At 44.4% G+C, this 19,878-nt stretch overlaps 1 protein-coding gene across 8 annotated transcripts in view; it reads right to left on the bottom strand.

Annotated features, from left to right (window-relative positions):
• The window catches only part of LOC135263563 (neurexin-2-beta-like), a 655,607-nt gene that overhangs the window by 29,152 nt on the left and 606,577 nt on the right, over window positions 1–19,878 (bottom strand). For 6 of the 8 annotated variants that reach the window (XM_064351746.1, XM_064351747.1, XM_064351749.1 and 3 more), the window contains one exon: window positions 10,019–10,108. The exons of the other annotated variants lie outside the window; for them this stretch is intronic. In XM_064351746.1, the coding sequence (XP_064207816.1) occupies window positions 10,019–10,108 (90 nt within the window). The remainder of the gene's footprint in view (window positions 1–10,018; window positions 10,109–19,878) is intronic. 8 annotated transcript variants of the gene reach the window in all.

The following is a 19,878-nucleotide window of genomic DNA, read 5'->3' on the forward strand; positions in this document are numbered from 1 at the left end:
GCCATGGCGTGTATAAGAGATGCCACTCTGCATGGACCACCCCTTTTAGAGTTAATCTCAAATAAGGATGTGCAGACTTGTGATACAAGAGTCCTGTAAGGCTGGAAGGGCATAAGAAGCACTTAGAGTGAGTTCCTCAAGTCAGGACTGAGCCCCCAGTCAGTTTGTTTGGACGTATTAATATGGAACTTGTTCTCAAAGTGAGATAGATTTACCTTACAGGATAGGCATATTTACTTATTAGCCAATCATAATTGAGTATGCATCCAAGCTGTGGTCTACAGTATGCTCTAATATGTACAGTAACTGGCCTTGAGAAGGGCATGTTTCCCTTGGTGGTTCCCTTGGCAACCACCACCCCAACACCTCCGCGCAATGACACGTCACGTACCCACAGGTTACCGAATGTCCTCTCATCTGATCGGCCCTAGCCCTCTGCAGTAGCACCGTGTGTCGGAGGAGTACATGGCCTTCAGCTGCAGGGCTCCTGGTGTGCGATGACAGGACAGGCACTGTCGGTCACTGCCTCTGTGCAGTGTCTCTAATGCTCTATTCTATTCCCCTGCCTCTCTAATACCCACTCTCTTATTTACATTCTGCCTTTAGAGTCACTGAGATATAGGTGGCAACACATTTCTCACAGAACAGAAAAAATAAACTTCAAAAAAAAAGGAAGGAAATCAATTTACGTCGGTTATTTCCAGTCAGCATTGTTTCCTCTGAGAAAGAATCCAAGAGCCTCCTCTTGCTGCCACATTTTAAAAAAAGACAGACTCCCTTCCTTTCGCTAAGGCTATTTGCACACCTGATTTTGCACAAAGAAAGACACAAATGGGGAGGTCTGATATGAACAGAGAGAGAGAGGAAGGTATGGGAGGAAGGGATGAGAGGAGGGTATTAAATGCAAGGTAAAAGAGAGAGGAAAAGCGATAAAGCCGGCAGACATGCTAAAGCTAAGCTAAACCAAACGGTAGCCTTCTTATGCCTGAGTGAAGCTGGACCTAGACAGAGCAGTGCTGGGTTAGTATTGGGACAGGAGGCCCTCTGAGGAAAACCCAAGTGCTGCAGTTAGTGGGCCAGTGGGGGGGGTGGGGGGGGGGTGCTATTTCTTCAGGCCCTGGTAGAGAAGTTAATGCTCCAGAGCGGTGATGGGGACACAGTACTGTAGGAGACACAAGATCTCTTGGGCCTTATGTCACAAGGAGCGGGGATGTTGAAGATAAAAGGTGTCAAATTCTTATGCTGGCTCTGGCCCCTTAATCACTGACTAGGCTGAACAAGCCCCTATACAGTATGTTCTACTCGTCTTGTTTCCTCAAGTCGTAAAAAGAGAGATGAGCCCTTAGCTGGCCTTTCCAGTTAAGCAAACATAGTTTACGCAACCGCCATTATCGACACCCTTCCCCTGTCATCTAGACGCAGCTACACGATGGCAGAGGCGTCACGAGCACAGAAACAGCCTGTGATGCACAGTGTTTTTGTATCGCTGCACTGATGTTCCGCACACGCTGGGCCGACCTTTGACCTTTTACCCTTCCAGTCAAGAACTGAGGCTCCGCCTTTAAAAGGAGCACGCAGGTGGATACTTCAGGGCCTCCGGATAAGGCCCTGGGGTGTGGGAAGACCTGAAAGCAAGGACACATTGAGAAGAAACACAGACAAAACACAGACACACGATGCTGCCTGGATCCCCGAACTGGATCTTTTGGAGTCGTATTTTGGAAATTATGCCTTCATACGGAAAAATAACACACATACAGACAAACATATTCAATGGCTTTGGTACCAAAGAGAGCAGATTGACAGAAATAGATGAACCAGGCAGCATGTACACAATAAGCCCCTCCACACTCTCTGCAAATTACGCAGAGGGGAGGGGAAAATTCACATAACATTCCTCTTATCTTACAGGTAAATGCAAATATACATGTAAAATAAACACAAATTTGTTCCATTTTTTTTGTTAAATAATTATCATTAAAATCTTAAATGAATCAATAGCTACAGTACAACCACTGCAAAAAACTATGAAATAAAACAAAACAAAAAAACTAAACGATAAATGTTAAAGGGACCTTCATCTCATAAATGGTTTCTCAAATTGAACCAAAGCTTTTAAAAATGTATCCAACTTCAGCAGATTAGAAGAAACCATATTTAGATGCAGTTTTTCATTTTGTTAATTTAGAACGCAAGATTTTTAACCCTCTGAGTTTTTTATCCCCCAGTCTGTTTGGTGTTTGGGAAGGCTTTGTTTATAAAAATGTTTAGGTTTTTTTTTAATTTGGTCTCTGTTTATTGATGTGTTTATGGATTCTAATTATCAGAATGCGTCTTCAGAAAAAGCAAATTTGGTGATTTATCCCAAATGGTTCAGACGTCTTTAAGAACTGTTTAGAAGCAGCGTTAAATTAGAGGGCTCTTTTGTGTGCTGGGCTGTGGGTGGAAGTTGGGGTTTGATTTGAGAGAATATGAAATATGGAAATGAGGAAACAGCTGGAGCCATCAGCTGCAAAAATAGAAACAACAAGAGCCGAACCACGGCTGACAGGCAGCAGTAGCGAGTACATGGCTAGCCAACGGGCTGTAATTCAGGGAGAAAGCATCTGAAACAGAAATAAGAACACCCCCCCCCCCCCAAACCCCACCCTTAAAACAGAAAGGTGCTGCTCATACGGAAAACATCTGTTCACAGAGTACATAACAGTTTGCTCGCAGATCTGATATCCAGCTCTGTGATGTCATCTGTGGTGAACTACCCCCATGTTAGGATTTTGAAATGCTAAACCCTTAGTATGGTCACGGGTAAAGAGCGCATTGTGATTGGTGAAGAGACTAGCATATAAATAGGTGAAAATGTAGTTTCTATGGCGAGAGTGGTGCAGCAGGAGCTACGCGGTTCATATGATGGGCTGTTACTGAAATAAAACATCCGCCACCGAGCGGTTCTGCTTTACGTACCAGAGTCCGTTATGAGTTCATTCTTAAAATTCCAAATGCTAGCTGTTCGTCTGTCCGCTCTTCCTTTTTTCCCCATCCCGTATGTGTTAAGCAGGGACACAGCATTACCCAAAAATGGAAATAAAGGATTCGGGGAACCGAACAATAACGCTCTCTGCACCACAGGTCTCCAAGGAGCATGTGACAAGGTAGCGCGTCCTGCGTCACGGGGGTTTGAATAAAGAGCGCCCGTGCTAGGAAAATAGCGGGACTGAGATGGGATGGCAGCGGGGGGATTGGAAAGAGCTCAGTTGGTGCGGTAGTCATGCGCTGATATCGCACATCTTGGCACACGGTTCATCCCTCTTGAGAAACTGTAACTGGACAGGGTCTCATCTTCGTTTGCTTTTCCTCTTGCTTATTGCAACTGTCATTCATTTAAATCTCCTCACACTTCGTCATGCCACGTGGGTCTCCTAGCACGTGCAGGGGGGTTCCGGGTCCAATCAGGAAGCCTGTTGTTGCCTGATACAAACAAATGCAGGCTTATAGGCCAATCTGGGAGAAGCTTACTAGGCTGTCTTCCTGGCAGCGCGAGATGTGATGGTGCACTCTGTGACGAGTATTCTTCTGTGGGCACATTTGACAAACGCAGAACAAGCCCTGTGAAAGATTTTTTGATTGGTGAACCTGAAGTGTGCTCCCGGCTTCACTGAATGAGGTCAGAGTAACCTGTTCACTGTGAAGCACATTGAGACCACGAAATGGAAAGTGCTATATAATGCAATGCATTTTTATTATCATATTACGGCAAGATCTAGCAAATGTGATCTGTTTTCTGGGCCCCAAATATAATCCTGCAACGTGCAAAAGTCCTGTGCTCCTGTTTTTAACCTCTGCTCTACATTTCAATTACTGTTACACTGCTATCTCATTCCCCATGAGATGTTTGTGACTCGTTTGTCTGCTGCCTCGTGTAACTTTGTAACTTTGTGTTTTATGTCAGCTCCCACTTGCAAAAGAGGATTTGGTCTCAACGGGGTTTTCCTGGTTATAAATTATAAAGTAAAAAGTCGCTAAAGGTGTTCCCCGCCGTCTGAGAACATCTACAGTCTAATGCCACCGCACCAGGAAATAACAGCTATTGATCAACCACCTGGATCTGCATTTACACTCAGCTGTGGGACGGGTGCCAGCAGCATGCACTCCACAGATGGCCTTTCATTCTGGTGCAGCGAATCTTTCTGTCTGAACGGCCTGCGGGTTAGATTAAATGTCAGGTGTTCAGCAATGCGCTGTTGGGAAGCTCCTGCAGAAACTCCTGCATAGTTTCAGCAGCACCGTCAAGGGGGTTAGCACACTGGGAACGGGGGGACATGTTGCATTTCCATTTTGGCAAAGTACAGTTTCTTCTTCTTCTGCTTCTTCTTCTTTTTTTTTGTCTCAGCCCTTTTCTACTTGTTCTTCTTCTTCTTCTTCTTGTTCTAATGGTTCTTGTTCTTCTTCTCTTTATCTTCTTTGACTTTTTCTTTAGGAAGAGCCTTTAGTTTTCATTTAAACGAAATGTGTGGGTGGCGTCAGTTCTCGTCCTGTGGGCTCAGATAGCCAGCCAGTGTGAGCCTGTCAGATGGATATCTCCTCGTGGTGAGAGGAAACGTGCTGATGGACACGCTTCCAAGAGCCTGAGGGACGAGCTGACTGGGCGGGCATGAGCCACACAGCCACTCAGAGCCGCCCAGCGGCCCTGCCCACTTGACTGGCTAGAACACGACTCGGTTATAAGTCTGGGCTTCCCACACATGATCCTGATCTGCCGTTGTTCTGGCTTTCTTGCTGTTTCAGTTTTTTATTTGAGCCGGGTTCATGGAATAATTAAGAAATGGAAACATGTCTTGAGGGGCTGATTTTGTATTTAAACCGATGGCGGAAAAAATGGGTAGAGTTCATTATTAATTGTTCTAAGCTCATCCTACTCAAGGTGCCCTCTTTTTCAGTAATGCAGACTACAGTGTGGCCCTACCAGTCTGTCATCCAGTCAGTGAACCAGTTAGATGATCAACCAATCAATTAATCAGCCAAACAACCAACCAGATGCCCACATCTAAGTTAAACACTTAAGAAGATGACAGCACATATAGATGCCTGAAGTTTGAAAGAGATGGTTCAGTGTGTCTTTCTGAATGATGCCCTGCCCTGAAGCACTCCATGTGGCCCCCTGCCCCCCTGCCCCCTGCCACCAAATCCCCCCCTTCCCTCCACCCCAGCTTCCAGCTCACATTTTGACCATTTCCTGGCCTTTAGGGGTTAGGATTAAGGTTTCATTAACAGTTAGATTGTTAAATTGTGCTTTAATATTATGTTATTTGTGTCCATTTAGATATCTACAGGTTAAACAAACTTTAATCCTTTGAGTAGAAAGAGTCCCCTCCCCTTACACCCCACCCTCCCCGCCCCTCAGTGGTGTCTTCCTGTTTCCTCTGGACACAACTTCCTGTGCACTGGTCAGCAGTGGGGTCTGTGGGTGCGGGGAAGCAGGAGGGTGGATGCTACAAGGTTTTAGCGAAGGCTTGTGAGCTCACTGCAGTTCATTAAATAATGAGCATGACTAATGAACCTGAAAAAGGTTGGGTACCTGCAACCTTGGGAATGACACAGACCTGATATTATCTTCGTTCCTCACCAACTGAGGTCACCTGACCAGCTGTCCAAGGTTCGTGCTGTTCTGTCTTACATGTGACATATAATTACCCCTCAGTAAGGAGACCTCCTATTACACAGTAATGACCTAAAATCAATCCATTTACAGTAAAAGAAACCTTTCTCTATCAGATTAATTTCCCCATTTCAGCTTGTGGCATTAAAGCAGCAACAACATTACATATACTGCATAATGACCATCTGTCCCTAAAATAGACCGAAATGTATTCATAATTCTGTAGCTGTGGATTTCTCACTAATACCATTTCTAATTTCCTCATAAAAAAAATATTTTGCCACAAACCTTAAAAAAACATATGGTGCTAAAACAGAAAATAGCTAATAAAAAATATGCTGTTTAAAAAAGAAAAACACAAAAAAAGCCCAGACCGACTGAATTAAACCAATGTGAAAACATTTGTCTTTATAGAGAGCGAGAGAGAAAGAGAGAGAGACAGAGAGAGAACAAACAAAAAAAAGTTCCTTTTCAGTTATGGCTTGCACATTTGCAAGCACTTCTTTGTCTGTGATCCAAAGGCATGGTAAGTATTTATCTTCCCTTTGTGTATGAAGGACATGTCTTATTAATAATGAAAATAATGTGTTATTTTCCTATCTTCTCCTGAGAGCTCAGCCTGTCTTTGTTGTGCGAGCGTCGTAGATGGAATAGTAATGTTGTCGTGTCTCACTGTGTAATTTGCTGAAAGCAGGGTTCGGTTATGCAAGGATGCCCTTGTTTCCTTCCCCCTGAATGTACCCCACATTCTGCACCCCTTTGCTAAGGGTCCCCCTGAGGTAACTGCAGTGACAGGAGAATTACGCCTGACACAACTCTGTGTTTCCATTGGTCAATTTTCCACCTATCAAGCAGGTACGTATGTTGCAGGGAGGTGATTGGGCGACGTATGATCAAATGGCCATGTTCGCATATAACAGTTTGGTCAACTTCCTGACTCCCTGATCAGACAACTGACGGGGATATTCTGATGCTTTTGTTGCATGATAAAAAATCTCGAGCACCAGAAAAAACAAATTTAATAAAATGTCCGATTCACAACGCAGCCTCAGTGGGTGGATAGTGCAGTCGTGCTGCCAGGGAAACAGCAACACGGTGGGCTGTCTGGGTCAGGCATATTGAAAATGCATTGTCTACATAATTCCAGCGGCAAAATGACTCATTTTTATACAAACTGGGCTCAAGTGGGGCACGTCTGGTTCAAAAAGATAGTCGCAAAATCACCGCTCGCAATAAGGATGGGTATTTTAAGACGATCTGAAACCGGCTAACAATGTTGCACAGTCCATTTAACAGCCATGTAAAATGTGTACACTCCTTTATGGCCTCAGCAGCTGTCATGGCTGCCAGAGGAAGACACAATAGACAGATAATAGTGCCTTCCTCCTACACGTCGTGTGCAGTGCTGGAATATTTCTGATGCCAAAGATGACATGCCGCAGGGTAATTTGTTTTTGGCTATAATTTAAGTAGGCTTTTTCATTATATGGAGACAAATTTTTCAGACAAATGCAATAATCATGTTACTTTAATGAAAAAAAATATTGAAGAAGTCCATTTTCTAGCCATTTATCCAATCTTCTCTGCGGCTCAATGATTCCTTTTTTTTGTAATTATTATTTCTGCACTGTTATTTGTGTTCATAATTACAACGAATCCCCTGTAAAGTGATGGGGAAGCTTTCAATTAATGTTACCGATTCAGTGCTTGCTCGACTTCAGAAACAGGTGCGAGCAAAACAAACCTATTACAGCGCATTTACAAGCCTTTTATTTGTGCCTTTTGGGATAATTTGACATCAAGGCTTGTTTTGGAGTTTTAAAAACTGTGCTTAGACAACAGAGCTGAGCTCAAATGTAAGCTAATGCAGCAGAGAGATGAAGAGCGCACATAAAATATCCTACGGAAGCAGATCCAATGGACTAAACATTGTCTTTTGCAAGTACTGTACTTGTGCAAGTATTGTACTTGTGAACTGAGCTTGCTAAATATTTGGGTGTGGTCTTTTTCACTGGCTGAGGTCTAGCTAGCTGCTAGCACAGTCATGGTACATAGCTAATGTTATAAATGCTGAGTATAGCTTGAACAGGTGAAAATGACTGAATTGTGGTCATAAACAGCATAATAAATTTGCTCTGAAATTAGTTTTTATATTTAAATACAGGAGAGGACAAAGTCCACCCTCCTCTTGTAGCTTTGTTTCATTGAGAGGAATGCTGCTCATATTGGCTTATCACATGTGACAATGATGATTTGCCATGGGCTCTGCTCGTTGGATGCTCACTTTTGGAGGGGGGGGGGGGGGGTTTGTATATGGGCCACAGTCATGCTATTGACAGTACCACACCTCTCTGCCTTTAAAACAATCTTTAAGCAGGCTGTGCCCTGTTTGTTGACAAACTTAACTAACTAATATTAATCATATTTGCTTTTGGAAATTCCAATGATTTCACAGCTATCTTGCATATTTTAGCACATATTTTGTAGCTGTGCTCATTATGATAATAACTTTCAGTAAATACTCAGAGGAGAGGAGAGGAGGGGCTAAGGATTTGACCTCTGACCTTTCAGTGTCATCAGAATATAAACCACCTTCAGCAGCCCAAACACACATAGACAAACTGCATGCAATAGGAACTTTTCACACTCAAAGGGTTAAAGGTCACTTCAGTCTCCATTCTTAATAAGTGCGGTGGATTTTTACGAATTGTAGCGAATAGCTACCATTTCAATGGCAGCAATTGGCACTAAACACATAAATTCAGTCCCTTTAACTTTTAAATGTGTTTTTTAGATAATTTCTAGCATTTGTTTTTTTTTAGTATTCATCGTTATTACGTTTAAAAAAATGAAACAAAACAGTAAGCATAGTTAGGAGGATTCACAAGACCCAACAAACGACAATGAAAAGCAAGAATAGCAGGCAATGTCTATAATGGACAGTTGTTGAGGTGAAGGTTGTTGAACAGGTTAACACGGAGGTTATCTTTGGGTTATTCGGATTTTAAGCTCTGAAGAGGTGCAACACCAAAGACGTTTCTGGTAAACCAAAGCATGGCTCACCTGGGCCAAACACTCATTGGCCACTTTCAATAGGGGTACATCCAGCATCAGCATATTTAAGGCTAAACCAAATTGTGGAGATGGCTGTGCGAGTACAATTTGAATTGAGCACTTAGACGGGGGATGTTTTTCATGGGAAATTTACTCTATGCTCCCTAAGCACAACAAAATCATCAAGATAATCTTTTCTGCACGATAGGCTGCATGGTATATATTTCATTTTATCACTAGCTGACTCGAAAAGTGTTGAGGCACTTTAATTTCGGAGCGTCTCCTATCATAGTTGGGCGAATGTTAATTAAGCCGGATGCCTCATTATAAATTATACATTGTCACTCCATTCCAGTTCCTTTGATCAGCGTTTTATCTCCGTTTGTCCCTTCACACCCATTTTAAAAGCCCTACTTGGCTCGTCCCAGTGGTACCACATCCTCAGCCATTTCAACAGAGCGCAGATGTGCATGCGCTTCCTGAACACCAAACAGACGCCACTTCCTGTCTGGGCTGCGCAGCCATTCCAGCATCTGCAGACAGGCAGGCAGACTCCGGGCAGCAGATGCGCAGTTGGCCAGAGGAGGCGCTGGTGAGTAATAAAGCTGCCATTCCCTTCTGGCTGTTATGCCTGCCTTCCACCACCAGTTACCACTGGCATGGGCAGAGTTTGATTCGAGACCAGGCTACTGCAGTAGGTGTGAATGCTTTAGCTTGGAAGCTGTCTTTGCTGCCCTACAATCCCATCATTTATTTACTTCTGTATTCCCAGAGTTCGGTAGGACTTCATTTTAGGTTTCACATTACTAAGCACTGACTCAGACTTTATTAATGACTCAATAACTACTTTTGACGCTAATAGGCTGTATGCCCACTTGGAATAATTACAAGGTCCTGCAGTTCAGAGACAGCTTGAATATTGGCTGCTGGACCAGCAGTGTATCAATCTTGACAATGGAACTGAATGGTGTCTGTGATTAGAGAGAAACCGCAATACAGACAAGGGATGGAGATAAAAAATGATTCTGTCCATAGGTCTAAATCAGCCATTTGGCTGTAAGAGTCTGTAAGAAGAACTAAACCAGAGAGTGGGGTGGACAACATTCAGGTGGGGATCATTTCACATTGGCGGACTCAAAAGTTTCTGATGAAGGGATTTTCTCTTTTTCTTTCTTTTAAAAAAAGGCCGTTCAAATTGCTTTCAACTTTTGCTGAATGCAGAAGGGGACTGTGGGGTGCTGCACCTCTTACAGAGACTTGTTTACTTAATTAAAACGTTAAGTCATTAATTAATTAATTGATTTTTATTACCTTTGTCGAGTAGCCATTCGTCAACTACCCGACCAATTCTGTATGGGATTCTCTGTCTAGCAATAGCCAGGCGTTCATTATCATAGTTCCCTTTAAAGAATTTGGAAAAACAGATTAAAAAAGGTTAATATCTGGAAGTTAAAAGGTTACATGGTTAGAGAAAGGGCAACAGGTCAAAGTTTAGTAGGTTATGAACTTTAAATAAGCTTTAAGTTGAAAAAGAATTCTGGTTTCATTTAATCTCTTTTTGAGAGGACTAGATGGTTAATAGTTTGAAAGTTAACAGCAATCTAGTTACCATATTATTTAGTTGTTTTTAATGAGGAATTCAGTTAAAATATTTAGCAACAATTTAGAAAGAACATATTTACATTTTTAGAATGAGAAATATACTGATTTCCGAGGAGAACAGAGATTAAAGGTACTAAAGCAGTCATAAATACAGCAATCATTAGTGGCATTATCAAATAAAAAAAATCACTTTGAAAACAAGCAGCAAATCAGCAGTATTCTTAGAAAATGTTACATCAATACAGTGGTGCATTCATTTCAAAAACATAAATTCACAATCAAAACACTGTATAACACCAATAGCCTGATATTTATATTCACAATCATTGAAACAGGAAGACATTTTCTCGTTTTTAAACCACAGTGGATTCTCAAGAGCGAGAATTTTATAAATAGGGCATGCTCAATTTCTTCCCTAATTCAAAATATCCAGTTAGATATTTACAGCTGCATGAATGTAGTGATCTCTGCAGCCGATTTAGGAGACTGCGGACGTCCATAGTTTTCCTCTGAAATGTGTGGTATCGTCAGTTGCTTATTTTCACACCGCAACCAACAGGCCAACCTTTCACAAACCTGAGTCAGAGGATGACACATTAAGGCCCTGATTTACTAAGACCTTTGGCCCGTGCAAAACCTTTTAGCACAAGCAAAACTAGTAACGCAACCAGTGATTGGCGAAAAACAAATACCAAGACCAATCATTGGTCATGTTATTGGTTTTGGTGCGCTAAAAGGTTCTGCACATGGTAAAGGTCTTACTAAATCAGGCCCTTAGTGTGCAGTTTCAGTAAGCAGACATTGGGTGCCTGACTGGGTGACTACTGGGGGCTGCGGGAGAGTGATGAAACACACACCTAAATCCCGCGGAACCCTCCCGTTCCCTGGGAGACGCAATCGTGTGTTGCCCCAGCGGGGCTATCGGTCACAGTTAGTGCTGGCACGGTGAAGAGTGGGAATTTGTTACTGTTTTATTTTTGTTTATTTATTTAGTAACCTGAAACTAGCCACGAAGGATTTCGCACCTACAGCACACTTGATGAGTTTCAGTGACAACCGATCGATGGAATGTCAGAATGTCAAAGCATTTACTGCACGTATCTCTCTGTGAGTGATGCACAAATCACTGGTTCACCCCAATATTACCAAAGTGAGAGAAACCCACAATCCGGGCCACAAGCACGCCTCAATTTACACAGCTGTCAATGGCCTGGATTAAATCAACATTTGTCCTTAACTTTGCCACTGTGAAATGCAAACAAATTTTTCATCACAAAAAAACAGTTTGTTGTGTTTCTGGTGATTGCTTAACTTGCTGTTCACAATGAAAAAAAAACCAACTATTCAGTAAAAATTTCAAAACATAATCACAAAATGTAATTGAACCCAGGGCCCAGAATCCAGAGACACAAACATTCAAGAACGCAAATGAAAGGAACACTCTGCTCAATGCTGGGCTCTCCCTTAATCAGAGCACTCCTCAGCACATTTAGTCAGAGCTGTGTCCTCGCCTGTCGCTGTGTCTCCACAGCGCAGTGGGGCTCTGTGTCAGCACAGTTCTGCGGTGCCTGTGTGGCTGATCTGCGCTGTCAGCCATGGTCCCTGGGAAACCAGCTAGGCCCAGTTACACGCCAGAACACACTAAGAACCCCACTGTCATACTCCCCTGCTGCTCAACAACCACCAGCGGAGCAGGGGGAAACGGCAGCAGGGCATATATTTACCTATGTATTTACTTCCATAGATCATAATATACGTATATATACTTTGTCGGTTTCTTATATTCTGTCCCTCACTATAACGGACAAGCTCCCTCTGGGAAACTCACTTAAGGCCCCGCCCCTCTTAGTTGCTATGTTACATGTTAAAGATCAGCACTTTCAATAAGTACAGAAAGTAAGTCAGTAACTCAACTGTGTGAAGATCCTCTAAAGCCTGCCGTAGACTTGCATAGGCTTATGGGATTTCAAATCAATGATGGCGAGACAGTAAAAAAGAGCTAAGTCCAAACACTGGGCAAAGGGGTTCAGGGATAACTCAAATACATCCATCAATTTGTGTTCCATCGCTAATCTGCTCCGGACACGTTCAGATTTAAACTGAACCACAGTCTATTAACGAGGGAAAGAAAAGGCTTTCTCCGTTGAGGAGGATGTGGGGATTCAGAGACCGAAGGAGCATATTGACCCGATACACACTGCTCAGTGGACGTCATTTCCATGACATCACAGCCAAGTGGACGTCATTTATACCCGAATTACGCCAGTGAGCACAATTTGAATCAGTATAAGGGAGATGTGTAGGCGATTTATTTTCATTCACTGATTTTAATTCATTGTCGTTCTGTTCATGCCTAAAATAGTACAGGGCTAAAACTTTCAAAATAATTGTCCAATGTCCAACCAGTCGAACATTCCAAATTAGGAAATTATTCAGCCCCACATTAAGCACCATATGCATATGTATGAATATATGCACACCAGACCTGGGTCAAATACGCATTTGTTTTGGATTCAAATTCTTTTCTACGCTTTACTGATCTTGTCTGGTGTACTGGAACCAATGAAATAATCTCAAAAAGTGCAAACCCCGCCTTCTGGTCATAACGGCAGGCTCAATTACACCAGGCAAGATCAACAGAGCACAGAACAGTATTTGAATCCAAAACAAATGCGTACTTGACCCAGGTCTGACACACACAGATGTATAAATGAAAATATGTGCCCGTACATGTCACCAATGTATAGCAACAACAGCACCAAAGACCAGAGCGCGGAAACTCCAGTTTCCACACGCTGCTGGGAGAGGTGCAGTGAGTCAGAGCTCCCATGTGGAGAGCCCGGGAGGGGGGTGTGGGGGTAGTGATGCGCTACCGTCTCCTCAGACACGCCGTACAGTACACAGTGTTCCCTCCCGCTAGCGCGGGGGGGGAGAGAGGGCCCGCGTCTCTGCTGCTCACCCGCCCGGCTGCTAATCCCCTTTCTCTCCCGGAATGAGCCGCTTCCCTCAAGAAAAAAAACAACGTTTCCCAGCTTTAACGGGGAGGTAATCTCAGCCGTCAGACCGTCGGGAGTCGAGCGGGTAAATTTAGCCCTTGACGATTAGCTGAAGGTGAACCCAGCAGTGACGCCCCAGTGGTAACACAGGGGGAGCGGCGTGGCAGTTGGAGAATCCAGGCGTGTAGAGCGTTGCCGGGGATGTTTTTAAAAAAAATCTGTCACCTGCACCCTCCGCCTGTTTACAGTTATCACGCGCGATGGCACTCCTTTCCGAAAAGAAACCGGGAGACAAAACCTTGCTGTTGTCACGGCGGTCTCAGTCCGGTAGAGGGGCGCTGCTGTTGCCGTGGGATGCCTAGGGCATCAATCAATCAAAATGTGCCTGTTACAGTGTGCTCCTGCAATGAAAATGTCATTATGCACTCAGCTGTCTCCAAGCATGCTGATAGGTAAGTGTGCTGTTAGACAGGAACCGTGCTGCATGATGTCATCGAACGGGGGCGAATCCGCCATGCCAAAAAAAACCCTCCAAAATGATATCATTAAAAAAATAAAAAAAACATACTGTTGCTCTGCCCTGCAACTGCTGTCAGTACACAACAGCCTGCAAGTGGAAAGCTGTAAGAAAACGCTCCATAATCAACTCCTCCGGTTCATTAAGGGGAGTCTATTATTCTATTTCTGGAGGATTCTCCCACTTCATTTTTAGCCATTCTAACACCAGCAGAGGCACATGTGCTAAAATGCATCACATGACAGCTGGTCATCTACCGCACACAGACACACCCTGAAACTGCTGATTATCTCCCGCACATAGACACGCCCTGCTGCAGCTGGTTATCTACCACACACACATACACCCTGCTGCAGCTGGTTATCTACCACACAGAGACGCACCCTGCTGCAGCTGGTTATCTACCACACACACATACACCCTGCTGCAGCTGGTTATCTACCACACACAGATACAGCCTGCCATGCTGGTCATCAACCACACACAGACACACCCTGCCATGCTGGTCATCAACCACACACAGACACACCCTTCCACTGCTGGTTATCTACCACACACAGACACACCCTGCCACTGCTGGTTATCTACCACACATCTAGCGCTGGTGATCTACGCTTCCTTTTCCCTGACAGACAAAAAGACCATAAATCCTGCTCAGAATGGTTTCGGTTCATAAATGGAGGTCTCTTCCTGCAGAGTTATCCTCACCTCCATAGGAGAACTACATAATCTATGCAAAGTCATTACTGTTATATGCTGTAAATGTACTTGATGATGTATTAAACCCAACATCTCCAATGTCACCATTCCCCATTTATTTATCACAAATGGACGTACTATGCATGAGACATCAGAGAAAAGCGAAGAGGGCAAAAATATGATCTTTCACAATGCCTCCTTCCTCTGGCAAGAAACATGTCCAGCATTCAATGACAATGATGCTTCACGGCTAACAGACCACCAAATTTCCCATCATGCATTTCCCCTCTCTTATATAGACAGTGAGGACGGAAACAGACACGCAGTGGTTCTTCCCGGAGGTACAGTACCACACCATTTCTCAAATGTACATTCATAACAGTCTATTTTTAAGAGAGAAAAAGACCAACTGGGAGACAGAACTGCACAGGTAAAAGCTAATGCATCTCGTGATGGAAAAATGCCTGCCCAAGTGCTCGAAAGAGAAAACTGGGACTTCCCTCACACTTCTCGAACACTGTGTGGTTCTCTTTCTCCCCTTCGCTCTCCCTCTTTCACTCATTTTAGTGGTAAAAATGGTGTGATTAATTTGCAGATTTAGTCCCCCCCCCCCCCCCCCCACCCCCCCCCCGTTGATGCTTGCTCGCTCCCAGCTGCTTGGTCGGTACCGTGGAGACGAACAGATTCTGTTCGCAGCGGAACTAAATCCGGCCCAAACACGCTGGCTCAACGCTCGCCAGCTCAAACCCTTTGTGAGAACGTCTGCATGCGAGATTTCCCACAGTGCATCTCTCTCCACCTTCTTGCACCGCACCGATAGATGAGAGGGAGGAGGGGGCTTGGGTTTAAGGGTTTATATCTGCATTCTGCCCACCAGAGGCAAACGGCAACAGGTGGGGTGGGGGTTGGAATGCATGCTAAGAGAGCTTTTATTCATTCCTGTACACTTTGGAAATAAAGCCTGCCAATAAAGCACCTTCAATGCATTTGGGGAAATAGTAAAACAATCTTTCAGCGAATATGATGTGCTGATATGCTGGACCTTCAAGGAAAACACACGCGCACAAACACACACACACACACACACACACACACACACACACACACACACACAGACACAAAACGTACGTGCACACACACACAAACACACAAACAACAATCAGTATGCATAATAACTGTTTAAGTAGAGCATAACATCACTGCTGTTCCTACCCTAAGGAAACATTGCTACAGCAGGCTGCTTCTTTTAGCATCTGTGTGCGTGTGTGTGTGTGTGTGTGTATGCGTGTGTATGTTTGTGTATGTATGTGTGTGTGTGTACCTGGATGCTCATGCATTAATGCATGTGCGTGTGCGTATGTGAGAGGCCAGTCACATGGGATTCTGCTGCGCTCTCTATCAGTCAGGATATTTGGGAACAAAGCTACAAATGAGACAAAGGGAAATTAAATACACGCGTGTCAAGCCATAGAGTACACGTGTGTCAGGCCATAGAGTACACGCGTGTCAAGCCATAGAGTACACACGTGATAGGCCATAGAGTACACGCATGATAGGCCATAGAATACACGTGTGTCAGGGCCATAGAGTACACCCGCGTCAGGCCATAGAGTACACGTGTGATAGGCCATAGAGTACACGCGTGATAGGCCATAGAGTACACGCGTGTCAGGGCCATAGAGTACACGCGTGATAGGCCATAGAGTACACGCGTGTCAGGCCATAGAGTACACGTGTGTCAGGCCATAGAGTACACGCGTGTCAGGGCCATAGAATACACGTGTGTCAGGGCCATAGAGTACACCCGCGTCAGGCCATAGAGTACACGTGTGATAGGCCATAGAGTACACGTGTGATAGGCCATAGAGTACACACGTGATAGGCCATAGAGTACACGCGTGTCAGGGCCATAGAGTACACGCGTGTCAGGCCATAGAGTACACGCGTGTCAGGCCATAGAGTACACGCGTGTCAGGGCCATAGAGTACACGCGTGTCAGGCCATAGAGTACACGCGTGTCAGGGCCATAGAGTACACGCGTGTCAGGCCATAGAGTACACCCGCGTCAGGCCATAGAGTACACGTGTGATAGGCCATAGAGTACACGTGTGTCAGGCCATAGAGTACACGCGTGTCAGGGCCATAGAGTACACGCGTGTCAGGGCCATAGAGTACACCCGCGTCAGGCCATAGAGTACACGTGTGATAGGCCATAGAGTACACGCGTGTCGAGCCATAGAGTACACGCGTGTCAGGGCCATAGAGTACACGCGTGATAGGCCATAGAGTACACGCGTGTCGAGCCATAGAGTACACGCGTGATAGGCCATAGAGTACACGCCTGTCAGGCCATAGAGTACACACGTGTCAGGCCATAGAGTACACGCGTGTCAGGCCATAGAGTACACACGTGTCAGGCCATAGAGTACACGCGTGTCGAGCCATAGAGTACACGCGTGATAGGCCATAGAGTACACGTGAATCTGCGTCTCCTTTCTGAACTTAACAGGCCTTTTGACTTGTTTGCCATGGAGACACGCGTGTACTCTATGGCCTTGACACGCGTGTTGTTTATGTGTGAACGAATGCGTGACGTGTATTGACACCGACACTGAAGGCATTAGACTGCTTGCATAAAAACTGGGACCATTAAAATGTATTTGTCTGCACGTGCGCCAGAGAGAAAGAGTGAGAGATAACGAGAGAAAGTAAGAGAGAAAAAGAGTTACAGAGAAAGAGCGAGGGAATGAAGGAGAGAAGGGGGTGCTCGAGATTTGAAACAGTGGGGAAATGGGTCGCATTTCCAGAGCAGCGTTTTTACTGAAGGAGGTCTGCTGTGCTATTTGTTTTTGTCCAGGGGCTTCATTTTCTCTGCTGAAAGGAAGCAGGAGGAGAAGAAGAAGGAAGGAGGGAGAAAGAGGGGGGGGGGACAAATGGAGAGGCAGAGATGGAGAGCTGCCCCGTGGGGATGGGTACAGGTGAAAACAGAGGTCCCCTTTCTTTTTAATCTCAAGCCTGGGACATCGTTTTCACAGGTCTTTCAGCAGGCAGAAGCAGTAGAAGAAGAGTGCTTCTCCGTTAATGAAGGATAGTGCGGCTGCTCCAGGAAAATTAATAACCAGCGCAGGGAGACGGTTTGAGCCTCCTATCACCGCACAGCTGGTGGGGGTGCAGGGAAATAAGCATGCGCAAAGGGTTGGGGAGTTCCTGAGAAGGGACTGCCTTTTAATTTTATTTTCATTCATTCGCACACACGCACACACACTCACACTCAGACACACACACACACACACGCACACACACTCACACTCAGACACACACACACTCACACAAACAAACACACACGCACACACCCGCACTCACACACACACACACGCACACACACACACACTCACACACACAAACACACACGCACACACCCGCACTCACACACACACACACGCACACACACTCACACTCAGACACACACACACTCACACAAACAAACACACACACACACCCGCACTCACACACGCACACGCGCACACATATGCGCACTCTGTGGACTGTTACAAATACAGTGACACTACACACTACTGTGAAAATATTAATGTCACACATAAACCACGAAATCATACATATTTATGTTCTCAGATAATCCTGTTATCCTACACTGAAGACGTCTAGAATAACCTCCTTACTCAGTGGTAGTGACAACAGCCCTGCTGCAAGCAATAGATACTCTATAGCCAGAGTCCTGAAATGTTAAATACCTGATTGGCTCAAAAAAAAAACTTAAGCATAAAATCCTATTAAACCAGGTATATGTCCACATTGATGTCTCCCTTAATTCACAAGACTGCAGACGATTTGAAATGGTAGCAAGGGGTGACATTTTTATTGAGGAAAGTCTGCCATGGTATCTGACTTTATTCAGAGACTCCATTTTCTTCGCTGTCTGTGTGATGGAGCAGTCGGTCCTTTTACAAGACAGAAAATAAACTCGCTGATGGAGATCCCAATCTCAGAGACGTCTCGGTGATGATATCACACTCTGATTTCTTTTTTCTTTTTTTGCTATCTGTAAAATATCTCATTTCTCTTCCTAGTCCACAATCCCCTTCCAAACCGCCCACCCCCTTTTGATCCATCTGTCTATCCTCTGCACCCCACATTTCTCATTCCCTCTCCGATTTCTTGACTGTCTGATCTGATTGACTGAATGTGCATGGAACCTTCCTGCACAGGGACACGTGTAATATTGTGCAATTGCTGGCTTGGTGCCTTCCCATCTAACACTAGATGTTTCCAGAACATTGGGGAACATTCCCATTTAGTTTGTTACTGAAGGATTGTAAATGGAATATTTGTTTAGCATTGCTAACATTTGTTATCACCACTGCCAAAACTATTACTGTGCTTCAGCAATGGCGAAGTCTACTTCTACGACTGATACAGTGCTACTACTAATGAAAAATTAATTATACATGCAAAAAGAATAATAATCATCTTTAATAATGATAACGATGATGATAATACGTCCTACTCCCCGATTCCCTGGTGATCCAATAAGACCTGCAGAGTGTGTGGGTGGGACCTCCTACAGAGAGCCCTGCTGGAATTACTGTTATTTCTACCTAAAATCAATCAATCAATCAATCAGACTCTGTCTGTATGTCTGTCAGCCTGCCTGCCTGCCTGCCTGTCTGTCCATCTGTCCTCATCTACCTATCTGTCTGTTTTACTGTCAACTCAATAAAATTGTAATTCATATAGTATTCAAGAGAAGGGAATTGTCAGAGAGTGGATTACTACGAAACGATGTAAGAGAAAAAGCAATTATCGACACAAACTCACACAGGCACACGCGCACGCACGCATGCACACACATGTATATTAATTAAACAATTATACGTGCTGCCTCCTGATTGCGTTTCTAAATGAGGTATGTAATTAAATATGTTCTCCATGCAGTGCACTGAAAGATGGCTTCTGTCAGGTCCATCTCTAAGCGAATCTCTGCATGGCTTCAGAAAACACTCTCTCCCTTTTAGTCCAGGCTCTCTGTCCAAAAACTAGCTAGTGCAAATAAATCCCAAAACATTCACTTTTGGCTGACTGGCAGTGCAGTGGGCGGGGCTGTTGCTGCTGCAGTACTTTCTTGCTCGCCCTGTAAAACCTTTTTGCATTTTTCACAGGCCGAGCTCTCTTTGACCCCCCTGTCCCCCACTCATTCTCTATGAGCCATTTATACAGCTGCATGACTAAAATCTATTGCACATGTTTGCACAGAAAATAAATGCTTTCTTAATAGCTATTACTTATTATTCTGTCTCCTGCTGACACCATGCAGGTGCAAAACTGAAACAATTTTTCAT

Source organism: Anguilla rostrata, chromosome 9 (assembly GCF_018555375.3).
Source record: "Anguilla rostrata isolate EN2019 chromosome 9, ASM1855537v3, whole genome shotgun sequence".
Taxonomy (NCBI): Eukaryota; Metazoa; Chordata; class Actinopteri; order Anguilliformes; family Anguillidae; genus Anguilla; species Anguilla rostrata.